The sequence below is a fragment of the Talpa occidentalis genome, unplaced genomic scaffold, assembly GCF_014898055.3.
Source record: "Talpa occidentalis isolate TD23 unplaced genomic scaffold, MPIMG_talOcc4v2.1 talOcc4.3, whole genome shotgun sequence".
Lineage (NCBI taxonomy): Eukaryota > Metazoa > Chordata > Mammalia > Eulipotyphla > Talpidae > Talpa > Talpa occidentalis.
In genome coordinates this window covers 149,548,311-149,568,737 of record NW_023603184.1, presented here as the reverse complement: position 1 = coordinate 149,568,737, position 20,427 = coordinate 149,548,311, and the positions used below count along the sequence as shown (strand labels likewise).

At 60.0% G+C, this 20,427-nt stretch overlaps 1 protein-coding gene across 3 annotated transcripts in view; it reads right to left on the bottom strand.

Moving 5' to 3' along the window:
- Window positions 1–20,427, bottom strand: part of AGAP1 (ArfGAP with GTPase domain, ankyrin repeat and PH domain 1) — a 357,631-nt gene that overhangs the window by 74,565 nt on the left and 262,639 nt on the right. For all 3 annotated transcript variants that reach the window (XM_054700176.1, XM_054700177.1, XM_037522170.2), the window contains one exon: window positions 8,853–9,014. In XM_054700176.1, coding sequence (XP_054556151.1) covers window positions 8,853–9,014 — 162 coding nt within the window. The remainder of the gene's footprint in view (window positions 1–8,852; window positions 9,015–20,427) is intronic.

Genomic DNA, 20,427 nt, shown 5'->3' with positions numbered 1-20,427 from the left:
CCCCTTACAGAAATTAAAAAGAATTAAACTGGGTGCAGTGGTCGCTTTCCGCCAACCCTGATGGAATGTCATTCAATTTAACCATTTGAGAGATTTTCATATGGCAGCAAAGCCCATTACCCCACAGACAAATGGCCAATTTTTATCATGAGCCGCGTACAAAAGAAGTCCTTGGCGAGCGCGCCTGTGTGTGTGCACGTGTGTGTGCCCGTGTGGGCGCATATGCCATGCCTGCTGCAGCTTTCACTGTGCCCACGTCTTTCGCTGGCAAAAACGCCCTGGGCGTAACACCTGGAGCCCGTTACCTGTGTGGCATGAAGAAGGGGAGGTGCCCGGGCGGCCAGCAGGAAGGTCACTGAGCAAGCACAGGCTTTAGGGGGCCCGTCCCTCAGCTGCTGTAACACGTCCCTGTGCCAGGTCAGTGGGGCGAGACCAGCCTGGCAGCCAGGCGAGGCTGGCATCTGATTCATCCTTAGACTAGCACTGGGGGCTTCGGGTGAACAAGGGGGGCTGACTCAGTGCCCCTCCTCCCTCCATGTCACGGCGTCCTGAGAAAGAATCACGCCCCTTCTAAAAAAAAAAAAAAAGCAAGGACGCCATCTGCAGCTGGTCAGCAAAAGCGGGGTCGGCGCATCTGCCGGAAATAGCCCCAAGTTCAAAGAAGTTTCCAGAGTGCTGTCCCCTACACACAGGCTGGAGCGCGTCAGGCTGGCCGTGGCAGGCCGGCCCCTTGCATGGGCACACGCAGGGGTGGGGGGGGCAGCAGGTCTCCCCAGAAAGGAGCTGGGGCAGAACCCACGAAGGACTCGCTGTTCCCGAGCGCGTGGCAGGCAGCCCCACGGCGAGCTCCCCAGGAGGTGGCGGTGCCCAGGGACAGCCCTGGGGCCAGACCCTGCCACACCCCAGCCTGCCAGGACGGCGCAGGCAGGACTCCACGTCGGGAGGGGCTCGCGGAGACCCGGCTTTGCACTCATCTTGGGCTTGATACTTCACTGAACTCTGGTTGCCATTTGTGAAATGGAGACACCACCACCCGCCAGCCGCCCCCGGGGACATAGGGGGACCCCATTTGCGAGCAGGCACCATCCTGTGGTGGCTCCTCACAGGGGCGCCACACCCTCGCAGGGAGGGCTTTTCCCACCGAGGGGTCCAGTCCCTGCGTCATCATTCTTTCCCGGCAGGGGGCAGGCACATGGGGTACCCCCCTCCCCCCGGGAAGGAGCAGGAAGCTCCAGGTTTAGGGGCTGGACCGGCGTGGGTTGAAGCCTGACCCCACCGCCAGCCAGCGGGGCAGGGCCTCTGGGTGGGCGGGAGGTCTGTCAGATCTCCGGTGAGGACGCCCCAGGGTGCAGCTGTGGCCTAGGTGACGCGGGAGCCCGGCGGACTCTCCGGAGCTCTGGCCACGTGGACTCAGGGAGGACCCCTGGGAGCCCAGGGTGGGGTCTCCCGGGACCAATGGGGCCTTCCTTGGGCTTCAGCCCCCAGAGGTGGGAGATATCGAGCTGGCGACCGGGCGCTGCGCCTGCGGGATCCTGTGAGGGCAGCCGGGCTGAGATGGAGTGCGTGGATTTTGCGTCACACGTTCCACCTGCCAAGTTGCCTTGACGCAGACCTGGTTCTGGGAGTCGCCATCTTTGGGGTGCGCATGCCACATCCTCACGAGGAGGAGCTCCCCACTGCTGGAGGGCTGGAACCTGTGGGACCCACCCCTGCCGGCCCCTGGCGCCTCCTCTCTGGGCCCGCCATGCGGGCCTTGGGGCGCGCGCTCCTCGTCGGAGGCCACGGGGCCCCCACGTCTCACATCTCGCTCCGTCCAGGACCCTGGGGTCCGGCTCCAGGCTGCCCTGCCGTCGAGGGGAACTTGTGAATGCTGGCTTTGCGGTGCAGACCACATAATGCTCGCGTCACGCTCGCGTCATGCGGGCCTCTGCTCAGCGGACACGTGTGTGCCGTGACGCACTGTCTAAGCAGCGACGTGCTTGCCTCAATGGCACGCGCCCCGGACGGGAACTGGGTGCCTGCAAACCCGCTCGACCTTGTTGGCGCCCAGCAAGTCCTGCAGCGCTGGAGCCAGGCTGCCCGCCCGCCGCGTCGGGCCAGCACCGCAGTGCCTGTCACGCCACAGCTCAGGCTCCGTCTCACCCCGAGGTGGGGGCATCCAAACACCCCGACGGCCGCCATGTTTTCAGACATCAAGACAATGAGTTGCAGAGATCATCCTGGGCATCTTGGATTCCCCGGAAGGTCAGCCCACTTGATGTCCAATCGCTACCGAACCCCAAGCCCGGGGTGCGCAGAGCAGTGGGAGGGGCCCGTGCTGGTGGCCCCCAGCTGGCAGAAGAGCATGCCCAGGTTGAGGGAAAGGAAAAGGCATCGGTTCATCGCCCACCTGTGTTCTTGTTCCCAGGCCCCTTGGAAGCGCCTCACATTTTCAAAGGCAAGTGGCTCCTCCTGCGGCAGGAGACCCAGGCTGCGTCTCCTGGACACCCCACGCATCAGCATCTTGGGACCAATCCCCTGTCCATGTTTTCTGTCTCTCATAGTAGGTATGTTGTTCTCTGTGCGCTGGGAGGTGAATGGTCTGCTTCCTGGGAGCTGGCCCAGGAGCTGGGGTGCCCTGGGTGCCTGTACAAGCTGTGGGGTGGCACGGCTTGTTTATGCACTGCCGTCCCCACCAGCATCGAGGGCACCCAGCAGGCAGAGGCCACCCAGTCCCTCGCAGATCCAGCACTAGGCACAGCTGAACATGTAGCAGGCAGCACAGGTACGGTTTGGGGTGCAGGAGGGAACAGCAAGTTTTCCTGGAGCAGCACCTACCACTCTAGCTCACGGGACTAAAAAGGAAAGTGCCCAAACTGCTCGTGTTGTCCGCGCCGCGTGCCGGGGCTCTGATCCGCTTCTCCTGCTGGGCCCCTCATCTCTGTTTATTTCCGACCTGCCGGCTCCCACAAAGGGGCCGCGGGTGCTTCCAGCGTGCGTCTGCGCCGGGAGGACTGCCCTGCAGGATGCCTTTCAAGTCCACCGCGCCCACCTAACATGCCGGCGGCCAGACAAGCCCAGGCCAACTCAACTTCAGCCATTGGTCCACATGGAGGCCGGAGTTACATCCCAGAACAACCTCTGGACAAGGGACAGGTGCACGGACAGGAGTCAAGGCCCCGGGACTCGCAGCATCTCCCCCAGACTTCCGCCTGGAAGGGGCGAAGCCCACTCTCCTCACAGCTCCCCGGAGAACACAGTCTGGGGCCAAGATCTGTCTCCCCGGGACGGTCCGGTTCCCAGCTTTTCACCTTGACTGAGAGCAAGTGCTCGGCTCTCGATCCAGATGCGATAATCAACTGGTTCCCCAGCAAGGGCGTTCGGCGCAGGGGCCCTCGCAGTTACCAAGAATCGCGTCTGGCTGTGGTGTTTTCACAGGGCTGAGTATGGAGACGCCGGTTCTCTTGATTTTCCTTTGAGGGAGCTGCCGAAATTAAAACAAGCGGACACGCAGCCGCTGTTGGGGTGTCCCTGAAGACCGGAAGGGGGCCTGAGAGTGCCTGGCCCCAGGGAGCCACTCCTTCCCAAGCACTGCCCCAAGCACTGCAGAGCCCACGGAGGACACCCCTGCGGACGGGGCCGGCACGAGGGTCTGGGCTCCCCTCGCAGCCCCGTGTGCACCATGGCGGGGGGCAGCGAGCCAAGGCCGGGACCTGGCGACACCACCACGACGGGGAGAAACTGAACAACCTCTTCTGCTACCAATAACAAAAGAAAGACATTGTCCTCCCGACCGCCAGGTGCCAAATCCCTCCATCACCAAATCCCTCCCTCCCACACCCCACACTCCGCGACGCCCAACACGACCCAGTGGCCCCGACTCCCCAAGCTTCGAGCTGCCTGCGCAGGAAGCGAGCAGGAAAGTAAGGCGCAGCGCGCACCCAGCACGGTTTTGCTCTCCAGAGCGCCTCCCCACTCACCCGGTGACTCAGAAAACGTTTCTCGCAAGGCCGGGAGGTAAGGATCCAGCACGGCGGCAGCTGTTTCTGGGTGTCTCAGGGAAACCTGCTTCTCACCGCACACCCCCGCCCGCGCTGCCACTTTCACGAAAACCTAAGACGCTCTGCAGCGCGTTGTTAAACAAGAGCAGCAGGATGGACGAAGACTGCAGGACACAAAAGCCAGTTCTCCGGCAGCTTGGCTTGCCTTCACTTTCACGACTCCATGCGTTCTGGGGTCCCTCTCGGGGCCGCCCGCCTCTCTCATGTGCTCTGTCTGGAGTCCCAGGGTGACCTTCCCACAGTAAGGCCCTGGCTGCCTTGGGGATCAGACGGGGACTGCTGTATTTCTCGCGTCCCCCGGGGCGTCAGACACACAGCACCTCCTCTGTGCTGGTGGCGCCTGGCTGGAGACCCAAAGCTTCCCCAGGGTCAGGGTTTCCTTTGAAAGGAAGCGGGACCAAAGCCTTCGCAGGCGGGTGTCGGTGAGATCTGGACACCCGGGTCTTCACCTCGGCCTGCTCGGAGATTGCTGTGCCGGCCATTTATTTTCTGCCTTAATGGGAACGGCCCGTGTAGGCCTTTCAATATTGCACCATCCACCCCGCATCCCCAAACAATGGTTCTGTAAAGACCCAGAAGGAGCCACCAAGAAAGCGAGATGAGAAGATGAAATAAATTCCCTGAGACCTGGAGGACAAAGCCCCTGGCCCCGGGGAGAAGGCGGGCTCGGCCCCGCGCGCGTGTGACGGGATGAGTAAATCCAGACTGGCCCAGCCATTTTAAAGAAAGATCTTTGCGACACAACTTCTAGACGTTCTGATCCATATGAAAGCCGGTGTCTTTCCACGGAATCCGAGACATATCAAGGAAGCGACTCTGTCTGCCCTGCGCCCAGATTCAAACGCTGCCCCACAACCTCAAAGACTCGCTTTTCGCCCGGTGGGAAAGGTTTGAGGCAGAGAATCAAGAGACAGTTCTGTCACCTACCAGCAAGCTGACCCCGGACAAGAAAGCCACTTAACCTCTCCCGACTTCCGCCGTCTCACCGGGGACCCGGGAAATGAACACTTGGTGCAAACTTGCACGCGTGGCCCAGACCTAACGGGAGCCACGGGATCCGGGGCCACTGAGTGGGGCCCGGGGTGGGAGGGGGGCGGTGGCTTCATTTTAGTGGGGGGCCCCTTCCCGCCGGACCCGGGTACGAGGAGACCCAGAAAAGTCTCGTGATCCAAAGACCGCGTGGCAGGATGACGAGTCATGAAAGGGCTGCACGCCCCGCGCTGCCCACGGACTGTCCAGGCGCCTGCCCTCACACTTGCTCCTGGCCAGGACACTAGGTCCCGCCGCCCCTGTCCTCATCACGCCTCTTCCCACTCGCTGCGGCAGCCTCACGTCTCGGCCTGGAAGGCGCACGGCCAGCGCCTGAGACAGCTCGGCCTTAAATGACCGGGGGGGTGACACCAGGCTGGAGCCCCGTCCCCCTGGTACCTGCGGGGGGCTGGGCTGTGCTTAGGTTTTCCACCGGCACTGGAACTAGTAGTTAGAGATGAGCCCGGCGGCTGGCTGCAGCACCCCAACATCTTAGCTCGCAACGTCATGAAGACCAGGAATTCTTCGGTCATCGTTTCTGCTCCTATAATTTACTGGTCATTCCATTCATTCTAAACCGTAAATGAAATAAAAGGGCCGTTCTGTCTAAGTCAGGCCGAGCCCTCGGGGCAGAGTGTGACGACTGCTCCAGCAGCAGGCGGCTCCAAGCCCAGCGGGCGCAGACTCCCTGCAGGACGGCCTCCCCCACCCCGGCACCAGGACCCCCAGCGCACAGCGCTTCTAGCTTCAGGGGCAGCGAGAATGTGGCCCAAACACACTTTGAGTCTTTCCTTCTGAACACAACCACCCCAGCACCAGCACCTTTGCGCTCGGCCAGGGAACGGCCTGGAGCCTTCGGGAAGCTGACAGCTCCCTCAGCGGGGCTCAGCCCGGGCACTTGGGGACAACGGTGGGCAGCAAGGTGGACAGCCCACACCCTGTGCTCAGCAGCTTCCAGTGGCTGAGAGCAGGGGATGGGCCAGGGAGGACAGCGCGAGGCAGGGGCACCACCGCCTCCCGAGGCCCCTCCCTCCCTCCTGTCTCCGCCTGGAGGCAGACCTGGGAGGTGAAGGGTTCCTGTGCCCCTTAGGTTTGGTCAAGTGGGGGACAAGCAGAGGACCTGGAGGAAGGAGGAGCGGTTGGGGCTCCGACCCCCGTCCCTCAGCTGCAGGTCAGCCGGGTGAGACGTGGACTCTGTTGAAAGCCGCAGGCCCCAGCTGGAGGCCTCCACAGACAGTGCTCTTGGGGTTCTGATGACGGACTCCCCTTCCCCTGCACCCCTGGGGCTCCACACCACCTGAGCTCCCCCACACCCTCCTGCATGTTGGGGGATAATCCCAGGGACAAAAGCCCTCATTACCCAGCTGACAACTCCAGGTCTCCCCAGGACTCTGGCTTTCATTTCCCTTATCCCCTAGAGAGGGCCGAGTCACCGTGAGCTCCAGGGGGCAGGCTGAGAGCCAGCATGGTCAGCTACCGCCCAGGGACAGACAGGACGTCAGCATCTGTGCTCGGGGCTCCTCGCCACGCGGCCAGGCCGCAGGGCAGGGCAGCTGCCCGGGTGCCTTGCAGCAGGGAGAAGTGGAGATACTTCCTTGAAGCCCAACCGTATCCTCCAAAAATAAAGCCCTGGCCTTAATTTCAGGAGCAGGTTGTTTAACTCAGATGGTTTTCGTGATGGACTGTAAGGCGTTTATGGTGTTAAGACGCTTCATGCCCTACATCACTGACTCCGACGGCCGTCGCTGGGTGTGCTCTGACCTCGGGTGGCAGCGGGGGGAGAAGAGCATGTGTTTTGGAGACAGGAGCCACAGGCACCTCCCCTGCTTGGCTCACGGGGAGTGTGGTCGGGGCTTCCCCAGGGGGAAGGCCATGTCTTGTCACGGGGGCCACCGCCTGACTGTCTCCTGGAAGGAAAGCGGTCAGGCCATAGACACGAGAGGCGGCCTCCTTCTGTGCCTTGCTCGAACTTGTGAACTCACGCTGACCAGCACTCACGGCCGGCTGGAGGGGAGCCCCGTGCCTTCTCCATGGGGCCGGGGGTCTGGGTCTCCGCCAGCCTCCAGCCCAGGGGAAGCCCTTTGATGCAGGAGCCTGTGTTGGTCAGGGTGGGCTGAGGACTGCCTGGGCTAGGTCTGTGGCGGCCTGGTCATCGGGTCTCGCTCGGCGCACACTGGATGGCCCTGGCCCTCGGGAAGGGGCTGGCTTGTGCAGCACGGCTGTGCCTGCTCAGACCTCCCGCCTTCCCGCCTCTTGCTGGGGCATCCAGCGCCGGCTCCACGCAGCGGCTCTCTTTACCGAGAGGCTGTGCGGCCAACCCTGCTCCCCGTGCCCCAGGGCAGGGTCACCGGAGGCTGCAGGTGCGTGAAGGGAGAACCACGCAGTGGCAGGTGGGCTCCCTTGCTTTTCCCCAGTGGTGTGTCTGCAAAAAGCCGTGAATGGAGACTCACGTGGTGACAAACCTAAGGTGTTTATCTGTAAAAGGACCCCCACCGCCGATGTGGGTGACTGTTACCCACCCCTGTGAGAGGCTGTGTCCCCCATTTCACCCCAGGCCTCCTGTTGGGGGGCAGCTGACTCTCCACGAGAGAGGCTTGGAGGCTCAGTGCCTGGGCCGACCCAGAGAAGGGTCGGTGGCATGGGCGGGGCCTCTGACCCACGATCATCATTTCTTACCAGCACTGATGTCCTGGAACCCCCTATTTGTCACAGCGGGAAATTGGTTTTATTGGCTACCCTTGTTCACAGAAGCCGAGGGAGGCAAAGAGCACAGACGAGGTGAAGAGGGCTCCAGCCCCGCCCTGCTCGGCCACGAAGGGGCCTGGCAGGCCATGTGTCCTGCACGCTGAGCAGCAAAGTCCCCTCTGCAAGGACACACCAGGCCCCACTCCAGGCCCCGGGCAGCCGCCCTGCCGTGAGCAGCTCCCGTGGGCCAGCGCGTGGGACTGACTCGGGCCAGGGCCGCCCCCCATCACACTGACAGCGCCCGGAAGAAGTCCCCCGAAGTCCCCCAGGCGAGAGTGAAAGGGTGCCCGTGCCCCAAGGTCTTTGTTGGGGCGGGGGCACAAATGATGATTCAGGTGACACAAGAGCCTTTTGAAATGTAACTTTTCTCTGAAGTCTTCAACTGGGTTATCACAGCTGATTAATTTCACTGCCCACAATGTGATGATGACTGAGCACAGCCCCCACCCCTGAGCAAAACGAAGGGCTCAACAAGTAAAAGGAGAATCATCACAGATGGCGAGAGCCCCGGTGTGACCCAGCTCACGGCCCGGGTGTGACCCAGCTCACGGCCCGGGTGTGGGTGTGACCCAGCTCACCAGACAGAGAGCGGCGGCGACACCAACATCAGGAGCGTTCATCGCTGCTGAAAGCCAGTCTGAGGCAGGTTCTTATGAGAACTCAGCCCAGCTGGCGCCAGAGCCCCGAGTCGGGAGATGCCAGCCTCTGTGAGTCTGTGGCCCGTGGTCAGCTTCACCGGCAGAGACCTGTCCGCCCAGGCTGCCGAGAGCAAGCAAGACCAAAGAATTGAACCAGGTGGGTGACGGGGAACCCACGGCCACCTCCAGGAGGCTGGACAACCAATTTGGTGGCATAACCTCTTGGGGCACCAGGAGGTGATGCAAAGGCCCGAGGGCCCACCCTGCAGCCAGGGGGCACGCGCAGGGGCCTGGATCACTGCATTTGTGATCCCAGAGGTACGTGGCTTTACCGGTCTGAGAGACGGGAGCTTATTTTCAGAGGTGCAGACTCCTACCCCGAAGTCCCCCGGAAGTTTACCTTCAGCGGTGCCAGTGAGACCATCGGCTTTGAAGTTGCTGGTGCTTTTCTTCCTTCGGTGCTTCTTTCTGTTGGCGTGGGGGGAGGGGGGCGGGTCGAGCTTGGGGCTGGTGGTGCTGGAGATACTTGGGCTGGAACACACGGAGTCCCCCAGCCCCGTGTCTGCCATCGGACCGGAAAGGCAAAGGAGGCAAAAGTCAGTCACGCTGAAGAGCAGACTTCCAGAACACTAAGCCACGTTCCTCTGGCTTCATGCGCGACCCCGCAATAACCCGCCATGGCTGGCCTGGGGCCAGCGCTTCCCGCTGTCCCTGCTCTCACGAGCACCCGTTGTTCAGAAACAGGCATTCACTCTGTCCTCTTGTGGAGAGGAACTCACAGCCCCTGCCCCAACCTCACGCAGCTGGAGTTCTGGAGAAATTCGTTCTTCTCCGCCCAGGACCTCCCCGATCCCACCCCCCGGGGCTGGGGTAAGATGGAGAACGTGCACCAGCGTCCCCATTAGTGGCAAGATGCTCGGGGCCTGGGGTCAAGGCCTCCTGCTTCTCTTCTACAAGTGACGTCTCACGAGGTCATTTCATCATTCCTGAAAACCCCTCTTTCCCCCCAATAGCCAAGCAGCACTGGGAAGTCAGCCCAATTTTTAATTCACTGAAGCTGTTTCTACCATTTAAAAACCCAAGCACACAGTGGTCATTTGCCGCGAGTGAAACTCTCGACTTATCACGCCTATTTTTAGCTTCATCAAAGGGAAACCCAAACTAGCGCTCAAGGTCAGGAGCCACGTGTGATTCAGCAGGAAGAACAAGGCACTGAGGGAGAAACGCCTGATGCTGCCTGGCCGGAGGCCTCATCCCGCCACTCAGCGTCTGCAGGGCAGAGAGTCCCGGGCAGCGCAGGCCCCTCGCTCCCCGGCAGTTTCTGAGCACCTGCTGTGCGTGGGGGCCCCGTCACCGAGGGTCGCCTGGAGTTCCTGACTGAGAGGGACGCCCCTGAAGTACCTGGACGGCAGTGACTGATGGGGGGGCACAGGGAGGCTCGGGAGTCGGGGAGCAGTTGCAGGCCGGGGGCTGCCATCTTAAACAGGTCAGGCAGGTCTCCCCGGGAAGGCGGCATTTGAGGACTAGAAGGTGGGGGCGGGGTGAGAAGCCGGGAGGAGGAAACGGTCAGAGCCTGACCCCAAGGCACAACACAAGGCCGGTGTGCGCGGGGGCAGAGGCGGCCAGAGGCGCGGCCAGGAAGGGGCCTGGGCACTGTGCAGACGGACCTCGCCCCCCAGAGAAGTGGGCGCGACCGGCGTCGGAGCAGGAAGGAGACAGGATTCCAATAGACACTTGAAATGAAATTCATTGCGAGACGTTCCAGAAAGTGCCAGGCTGTGTTGCGGCAACGTGGAAACACGCACCGTAAGGCAGCTTTTTAGATACACGTGGTTCTGCACACAGCCCAGGACGCAACCTCCAGGGCTCATCAGACAGGTGATGCTGCCGCACCACGCGGTGAGGGGGCTCCGGCTTCTTCCCCGTGCCCATCGCATGCGGAGGAGAGGCCCCGGGGGTCCCTCCTGGGGAGGGCTGCAGGGTAACCTGCCAGCACCCAATGGTGCCAGACACCAAGACCTAGTCACGGGGCCCCTCTGGTGGGGGGGTGCTTGCGCAGCACAGGCTGCTCCCGATGCCACCCCCCAGCAGCTGCAAGAAGACCCCCACCCCTGCCACGCCCCCACCCTCCCAGTCAGACATCTGGTAAACCTCCAGGCACCTTTCCCTGAGGTGCAGGCCTGAGGCCCCCGTAGGCTGCTTCTGTAGCTGGTTAATTTTTTGGGGGGGCAGGGGAGGGCGGACACAGGTTGAAGTAAGACATGGCTCCTGCCTTGAGGAGACGGAGGCTCTAAAGTGAATCTTAATTCACAAAGTCACCATTTCTTTGTGGGCCTGTGTATCTCAGCCACCCTGCTCTCGGTCAGGCCCCTCACCCTTCCCGTGCCCTGGATTGTGGGGCGACTCCTTGCATCTTCCCCTGCATTTTGTCCCCAAAGTGCTTCTTGCACCTCTCTTAATAATAAATCCCACACACCAGATGAAAACTCTGGAAATCCGAGGGGAGAAGGGGCGTCTAATTAATACCCGTGCACAAACGCAGAGGGCTCAGGGGTTGCCTGAGGGGCCCGGGACCCCCAGGGTCATTAGCTGGGCAAGGCCTTCCATGCTCAGACACTGTTCCTTTCAAATACTTCCTGCCCATGTTTCAAAAGCCTCCACCCTTTGACCTCTCTTCTCCAATGGCGACGGGGAACAATCCACCCGGTTTGCAGGATGGAGCCAGGACCTCACGTGACGGCCTGTCCTCAGGGGCACCCAGTCCCGGGGCGCAGGACAGGGGCGCACGCAGCTGCACCGTGACCACACCGACAGCCGGTCCCTTCCGCCCCCACGGTCCCTCGGCCTTTGGACCCAGATCTCTATCTAAGATCCTCGGAACAGCCGCACTCTCTCCGCCACGTCATGGGCTCCCTGCACCCACGGCGGCTACTCTTCTCCCGCCTCCTCTCGCCCCCTGTGCTTTGCTGGCACGTGGGTCAGCGCGGCAGCTCTCGGGGTCACCCTGCCCCTCAGAGGGTGGGCAAGCACCCACACCTGTTCCGCTCCACCGAGAGCCCCCACGCTGCGTCCACCCACGTCCACGATAACGGAAGTGACCAGGCCTCAAACCTCCCAACCCTCCCGCAGCTGTGAGTTTCTCCCGGGACCGAGTGACCCGGCGCCCCTGCGCCCCACACCCAGCTTGCACACCTTGAGCTCGCCACGAAGACACTGCTGGGGGCAAAGGACTTAAACTCTGGGGTAGTTTAGAGGCAGCACTAACTCGTGACTACCCAGAGCTGTTTCTCAAGTAGTGAAGCCGAACACTACGATAGTTTCATCCAAAAGATCATAAAGAAAATGAATTAAAAAGACACTGGAAGTTAACACTTAAAGAGTTAAAAAATAAAGAAATGAAGAGGCGGGAGGCAGCCCCTGCACAGCGCCCCACCAGAGCGGGCCCTCGCAGACACGCCTGACGCGCATTTGGTCAAGAAACAGGAGCCCCGGGCGGGTTGTGGGGTTGGGTTTTATCAAGCAGTCCTCTTTTAGGTGGTCACACAGCGGGTGGAGCTGGTTTTGGGGTACACAATATGCCACCAGCTTTGTGACGTGGTTTTCAAACCACCCGCCAGCCCGGGCTACGCCGCAGCTCGCAGATGGTGTGCGGGTCCACGAGCGTGGAATCTATTTTTAGGTGACGAAGATGACACGTGACGTGTGCGTGTCCCTCCAGAGCACCCCCTACAAGACGCCTTCTATCCACAGGGCTCGCTTCCGAGCACCCCGCTCTGTGAGCGGCCGCTGTCGGACCAAGAAAGGGGAGAATCCCTGTGCCCACGAGCCCATTTCTGAACAGTGGAAAGGGTCTGTCGTCTACCACGGAAGACTCTGTCGTGCTATCTGAACCGACGAGGAGCAGGGGTCCCTCCCGGGCATCCACTCACTGGCGGGTCCCTCCCCCACGGGAGCAGCAGGGAGGAGCCAGCCCACAGCCTCCTCCGGGAGCGAGGGCCGCGGCGCTGGGCCCGGAGCGCGAGCCTCGCAGGGAGCGGAGGTGCCCGAGTCAGCACATGGAGGAGGCGGTCCTGGGCAGGGACAGGGCAGAGCAGCACCGGCCCTCCTGGCGCTGGAGGGAGGAGCAGCTGGAGGGCAGAGACAGGCTCTGAGGATGACGCCAATAAAACCAACAAAATGAAGACGGAAAACAGGGCCAGCGGGCACAGAGCACCCGGGGACCCACAAAGCCCCTGCGGCCACGGTCTGAACTGTGGGCCGGAGAACCTTCTGGAGACATCCTTGTCCCAATTCACAGATGACCGGGCAGGGCAGCGACTCCCCCAGGTGTCCTGCCGCGGGGTGTGGCCCCGTCTCTTCGCCGCGCCAACACGCCACCAGGCCCTGGGGACTGGACTGCAAGACTCCTGCTGGAGGAGGCCAGGAGTGGCCCCGACCACACAGATGCTGGTGTCCATGGAGGGTAGACACACCAGGGCCGGAGAGCGGCAGGCTTGGCGTGGAGGCTGGGCAGCTGTCAAGGAAGGCAGCGTGTCCACTCGAAGGCTTGGCTGGGGCAGCAGGGTCCACCATGGTACAGAATGATGTGGGGTTCGGGGAGGGCCAGGCCCTCAGTCGGTGGCGGGGGCAGGCCCTGGCCGCCTGGAGGTCAGCCACATGGAGAGGGCTCAGGTTTCTAGCGTCCTGGGCGCTGAGCCAGTAGATGGACCCCCTGCTCCCAATCTGAAGTCTCCAGAGGAGGCGCTCCACCCCCCACCCCGGCTTAAAAGCCGACAGGCCGCGCCAGGCCTCCGTGCCATGCTTTTCCGTCCCGACGAGGCCCGACGAGGCCTCCAGCCTGACAAGGTATCCCTCAAAGTGAGAGGCCGAAGACCCAGCCCCAGACGCTGTGCGCGAGGCCCAGCGCAGCCCAGGGCGCGCCCGGAGCCAGCGCTCCTCCTGACTGCATACGAATAACGCATTTTATTTTCTATCGATGACAGGCTCCCTGACAGAGCGGCGTCACAGGAGGCGCAGCCGAGAGAGAAGGGCCGGCCGAGCGACAGCCGCCAGCGCTCCTCACGCCACCGGAGCCCGCGGGACGCCGGCCGCGGCCCCAGCACCTGGCCGGCCCACGTCCCGCGCGCTCAGCGCCGGCCATTAGTTCTTCCCAATCGGGCATCAATGTGCAACGCACACCCCAAAAAATATATAACACGGGCAATGATGATAACAGTCTGCGGCTCTCCGGCTCGGCTGGGGAAGGATGAGTCAAAGGAGCCGTTTCACTTTTCACGCGGGGAGCTGACAAGCATGACTAGAGGGGGAATAAAATAACATTCCGCTCGCATAAATATCAAGCAGCCTGCTCGAGACTGATGGGCCAGGAATGTATTCTTAGCTATCATTCCGGCAGACAGGCCCAAGGACACTCATAACTTATTTTACAATCATTTAGTTTCAGCTCAAGTGGAAAACGTGACAACTTATCTCTGCTGACAAGATGCCATATCGAACCTTACAATTAACTCTCCTCCGATTATCTGCCCAGCCGATCATTAGCCGGGCCGTTTTTGATGAACTGTTGCAGGGCGCTCGCCCGGGTTACTGCCGTCACCGCCAGGTGTGCGGACGAGGTTTCGATGTCCCGGCCGATGTCCTCGGGGCGGCCTCCCGGGCCGTCCCGCCCACGCCCCGGGGCCGGGCGCTGGACGGGGGCACGGCACCCAGCATGCTGTCACGGCCACCGTGCTGGCCGTCACCAGGGTCACTGCGTGCCTAGCCCCACGCAGGTCTCATGTCAGGGTGCGGGACCTCCCGCGGGGTGTCTCCCACCCCCCCGAACTTGGTGGGTGTGATCTGGAGAAAAGACGCTGAGACTTTCTGCCAGAATTTGCAGCCGTGGCCGCACGCGACGCGGAGGGCCTGCCTGCGGTCCTGAGGGCGGGCTGACTCCATTCCTCATGTGTTGACGGAAGGGGAGATACTTTAAAATGCCAGCTCTTAAGGAACATGCATCTGCTTAAAAATAAATCAGCGAAAGGGCAGGCGTATGTATTTTAACCCCTCCTCGCTCTCGCCGTCACAGACACCCTAACTTACTCTTTGGATCACATCAGGAACAATAGATCATGAGAAGTCTTTTTTGGGGAGACAGTAAAAGGACTGAGGATGATCAAAGGCAGGGCTATTTATCGGTGGCAGTGGGGTCGGTGGAGGGCGAAGACCTTCTGAAAACTCAAGGCGAAGTCACCGTGGGAGCTAGGAAATGAAAACCTGTTTCCTCTGGCCCAAGACCGACGCCAGAGGGCTAATTTGGATCTGTAATAAGAGCTCGGTTCTTTCTGAAGCCCAGAGATGTGTGGGCTGGTAAATAAAGAGCAGACGCCTCTGCAGCCCAAGGAAATCACAACAGCCCGGCCCGGGTTGAAAGGCGAGTGTGAAGTGAAGTTCAAACCCTCGCCCTCCTCGCGGCCCCTTTCAGCGGGAGGAGGTCTCCTCGCATCGCCATCTCTGAAGATGTGTCAGAGCCGCCCGCGGGCCGGTGCTGGGCCCGTGGGGCGCACACAGAGGCCGGCGGTGCGGGAGGAGGGGCCGCGGGGCACGGCGGGGGGCCGGAAGATGACAGGTGTGGGGGACAGGCGGAGGCGATGCAGTGCCAGACTGAGTCAGGACGGTGGGAGGAAGGGAGCACAACACGGGGAGCCGGGCCGGCGGCCAGGGCGGCCAGGATGTCCTCCCGGGCCATGTCCAAGGACGCCGCGAGCAGAGCAGCAGAATCACTGGCGTTCAGGATGGGCCACCCCTGTTCACAGGACGCCCTCGGTCACCAAGGGGGCTACAGAGCCTCAGAAAAAGGCACCAGTTCTCACCGCTAATTGGGGTTCCTTTCTGAGGCCACGGAGAAGTGCTGCGCCTGCGTCGGGGCAGCGCGTGTATCTGGACATACGAGGCCGCAGGCGTGTCAAGCCTTTGAACGGGTGAACTGGACGGCGTGTGACGTTTATCTCAGGGAAGCCTTCTTTTATCAGCGAGAAAGACAAATAGAGAGTGGTTATCGTGTCAGAGGCTCCAAAACGACCCAACGAGGAAAACCAGAAAGTCAACTGGCCTGTGTGGAGAGACGCAGGGCAGGGCCGGGCTGGGGGGGCTCGCAGGCATGGGTGGACGCTGCATCGCGTGGGACTCGACCCAGAGCAGGGGCGGGGGTTGGGGTGCTGCCCCAGAGTGAAGGGTCGACTGGCGCTCCCAGTCCTGAGGGGCCGGCCGGCCTCCACGGGTCTGCGGAGCACAGCACGGGCCGAGGGCAGGAGGCCTTGCTCTTCCTGTGCTCCCGTGCCCCGTCCCACCAGGCGTCCCTCCGCCACCCACCCCGGGCACACTCCACTTCCGTCATGGTCTCTCTCCCATCTTGCCCCAGACCGGGCTCTGGAAAGGCGCCTCTGGCTCTCGAGGCGCCTTCACGTTGGACACCGGCTCACATTCGCGCCACCTTCCTGCTGGGGGGCTGGGGAGGGACGAGCAGCGGTCAAGTGAGGCAAAACCCCAAGACAGTCATTCTGGGGACACGTGCGAAGGAGCATCTCAGAGAAAACACATCAGGCTCTTGTTCTGCACCTGATTTTCAGCTGAATGCAAGCTGCACCGCGTTTACATTCATCCAGGGTTCTCCAAAAATGTAAAGGCGTTCAGAGAAGAAATCAATTCAAGGGATTCCTGCTCCTCTCCAGCCTCATCTCTTTTTACATAATCAGACACAACCATTTCTCAAGTTTGGGGCTCACGGCTGCTCAATTACAGAGAGATTCTGTTTCACATGGGAGGTTCCAGCGGCTGAGCGGAGACTGAGCGGGTATAAAGGAAACGCAATTAAGCGGAGACGTTAATTAAATGTATGATCCCTCTTTGAGAAGGTAAATTGCCAATCTTTAGACACTTAGCCCTTTCCATTGAAAGTCACATTGAGTCGAGTTTCCAGCGGCTTCAGGGGCAGGAAGGCGCACGCCAGCTGGCCAGGCCTGGTGGGGCCCTGTCCCGGGTCCTGAAAATGTCCAGTCCTCCTGCAGTGCTCCAGGCCCAGGAAGGCACCAAACCATGCCGCTGGCCATCTGCTGACATCATGCGGTTTGAAAAAGGAGAGCGAGGTGTCCCCAGCTTTAAGAAAATCTGGTATACAGAGGCTCAGACTGCAAAGGGAGGCAACCTGGTCGTGACCCTTCAGTCCATGGCTCTGGGGTCAGACAGGGCTCATCTCTTTTCTGACACCATGACAAGCGGAGTGCCTCAGTTTGCTTATTTTCCTACTGCTTAGATGGATTTAAGATTTTTTTAAAAAAGATTTTATTTATTTATGCATACATAAGTGCTGGGGTAAAGGCCAGAGATGTAGATGGTGAGAGGATTCACCAGAGACAGAGTGGGGAACAGAACAGGCAGACTGACTGAAATCCACTGCTGAGGGGAGCAGCAGGGAGACAGGAGAGGTCTGTTGTGCCATGTGGGTTTCTCTCTGGCCACCCGGGAATCGAACTCGTGCTGCAGTGGCTGCGGATTGCTTCATGGGTTGTGTCTTAACCCCTTGCGCCACCAGGGAGGCCCGGATTTAAGATTTTTGATCAGAAGTCAACACTTTTGCGTGTAGTTGTAATATCTGCAGTCACATGCCAGGACAGTTTTGAAGACAGGCCTGTGAAATGCAGGCTGCTGCTGCTTCTGGAAGTTCTGTGCTTCTCTGGCCAGCAGTGTGAGGTCAGGCACAGCACCAAGTCCTCTGAGCGTCTGACTCACCTTCCAGCTCCTACCCTGCCCGCCCTCTGGTGAAGAGGACACAGACTTAAGGCTGGGCAGTCGGAGGGCAGAGGGCAGCAGCTTGCAGGCATGGAGAGAACCAGGGACGGGGCAGCTCTGCTGCAGACAGCTGGCCCCGGCTCAGCAGCTCTGGGTAATTCTCTTTTAGCCTCGGTTTCTTCACAGGTAAAACAGGCAGGAGAGCACACCTGCATGCCTGCTCTTGCCGACCACACCCCCAGACCCATCCTCCTTGTTGGGCGGTAGCAACTCAACTGGACTGAGGGGGTCAGCGGCCCTGGGCCACCTGCCGATGCTGCTCCTCTCCCGGCCACTCCAAGCCCAACGATGCAGGCGCACATGCTCAGTGAGTGCTAGGAAGACCGACAAACGGAGAGGCGGGCAGACCTGAACACCCACAGACACACAATGCATGATGCGTGTCTGGGCAAATACGAAGCGCGGAAGGCTGGGGGAGGGGTGCTGCTTCCTTAATCCACACAGAATGGCCGAGAGGGGGTGAGAATCACTCTGCGACAAAGCCGAGGATGCTAGGGCGCCAAATCTGTTATAGGACAGGGAGAGGGGCAGCCCAAACCCCGCAAACCTGCCTATTCTAAATGGGTTCTGCCATCCGCCGCATCAACACAAAACATAGGAGACTTTAATGGGAAGGAACTTTAATAAAACTAGGAAACAATACAGGTAAGGCAAAGAGTCTAGTTTCTAAATGAAGCACCCAAAGTTACCCGTCCCCTCGTGGGTAAAACTCCATCCATATGGGGTCGGCCCAGAGCAAGGCCCCAAAGCCTGCCCCAAGTCTAAAGCATCTTCCTGTGGGGACCCACAGCAAAGGGTCACAAACAACCAGACAAGCCCGGAAGGAAAAGAGCAAAATCAACATCAAGATAAAAGCTGCCATGGTCCCCTCCCCATGGGTCTCACCCACGTCTGTGTCACCCAGTCCACAACCCAAAGACAATCGCAGTTTCTTCACGTGTCTCTAGGCTCCATGTGCCTCCTCCAGGTCTCCTGGCTCCATCCTGCTTCCTTCCTTCCTCAGTCTCTTCTGCAGCTTCTTCTCTTGCTGCTCAGCTCCACCCTCCCTTGGGTGGGGCAGGGAACCTCCCCCTTTCCTGGGGACCACCCTGTTGCAGAATTCTAACCTCAAACACACGTCATGGTCCCAAAGGCTACAAACCCCTGGGCGGGGCATCTAGGAGACTAACGCGTAGCTGTGACTAGAGCTGGCCGGACCTCAGAGCCCTGACCAGAGCCGGGCCTTGTAGAGGGTCTCGTCCTGGTGTCCGGGGGTGGCCACTACGAGGTCCTCTGGGCCCCACAGCAGGGTTCGCCCTTGGTACCGCCCCCTGCATGGCCCCTGAACACTACCCTTTGGCCCTGGGGGTGTTCGCTAATGTGGTCGTCGCCCCCTGACCACCAACCCCTCAGCGTGGCCGAGCGGCCAGCAGGCAAACACCAAACACAGGTCGTCAGTACAAAGGTCTTTCCGAAAACAGTGTGCCAAGAGGCAAACTGCAGCAAGAAGAAAGAGCCAAGTCTGGGCCGAGTCTGAAGGCAGGAGGAAGCAAAACCCAGGGTGTCGGCAGTTGTGTACTCGAGACCGAGACCTTTACAGTTCTACTTAAATGCCAGCAGAAAAATGCGTGTTAAACATCCTCACAGTTCTGAGCACTTTGGAGAATAAATTATTTCCACATGAAGATGCTAAATTTTATCTTCTTTTGAAAAAGACCGCAGTTTCCCTCAGGCATTGCACGCAACCTTTTCTTACGTCTGAAGTCAAACTGTGGGTTCTTTCCTTTTCGGGGATGAAACCAAATGCTAATTTGCAAAGTCAGGGAGTAACATCTCGTAAACATTTAAGGTAGAACCCGGGGCGTCTTGCTCTGTGCAATGTCACCCTCTCCCACACATGCCTGGGAGGCGGATTCTGGAAAGGCTGCTCTGGGCCGGGCCCTTGCTGACGGAGGGAGACCTGCAGGGAAGCGAGCGGTGGAGGGCGGTGGTCAGGAGCCTCCAGTGCAGGCCCAGGCACCTGAAAGAGAAGCCCCTCGAGCCTCAGAAACTCATTCCTTTCAGCTACACCTGCGCCCCGACATTTCCCCAGTCAGCGGGTCAGAGGTTACTGAGTGGGACTCTGGGTGGTGGTGCCCACCAGGGAAGCTCTGAGTTCTGGGTTCCCGTGGCTGACCCACCCACCACGGTCTTGCACCAAAAGCCCTGGGTTGAAGAAGGCACTGGGGACCACAGGTGAGGATGCTGACCCTGCCAGGAGCACAGCTTGACTCTCACCTGATATCACCAAGTCAACAAATGCCACCAGGGCCGGCTTTGCGGGAAGTGCCGTTTAGGCCCTGGGTTAACATCAGCAAATAAAACAGAGGGAGATCATCGGTTTAAAAAACTGATATAATTGGGCCTCCCTGGTGGCGCAGGCGGTTGAGCCCAGGGCTGTGAGGCTGTCCGCAGCCTCTGCAGCACAGGTTTTATCCCAGTAGGTCACCGAGATATCCACATGGTGCGGCAGACCCCTCCTGGTTTGCCTGCTGCTCCCCTCAGCTTGTTCTGTTCCCCACTCTGTCTCTGGTGGGTCCTCTCACCCTCCTGCACATCTGGCCTGTACCCGGGTTCTTGTATGCATAAAAAAATAAATCTTAAAAAAAAAAAAAAAAGGATACAATTAACTGTGCAAAAGCCTAATGGGCTAAGTCAGTGGCAATTCCAGTTGTGGGTGTGCAGACAGTACTCCAAGTACATTTACCTAAATTTGCACCACAGCTGCCTTAAGGCATCAGTTTTGTACCTTATATCCTCTTAACAAAGTTAAAGTTCTTGATGGCAAGCTAGGAAAAGGCCCCGCATTACATTTGGGGATTTGTTCTATGAAATTCTTAAGTGTGAGATGACTTCTTCAATAGCCAAAAGAGTATTTCTCTTTCCTGCTGTTTGAGAATTTTGCTAACCTGCTGCTAATGACTAATGACTGCACTGCATATTTTATGTGGATTCTGAGGCTGGTTAACCTCTAACTTCCCTGCCTGAAAACTAGGTATTATCAACCTGCTCGCGTCTCTAACTAGTGGCAGGTGAACACTGCTGTGGCCCCTTCCTTTGCCTGAAGAGCTGGGACATTCACGTCACCTGTGCTCTGGATGGTGGCCTCAACCTGGCGGTGCGTTCATGGG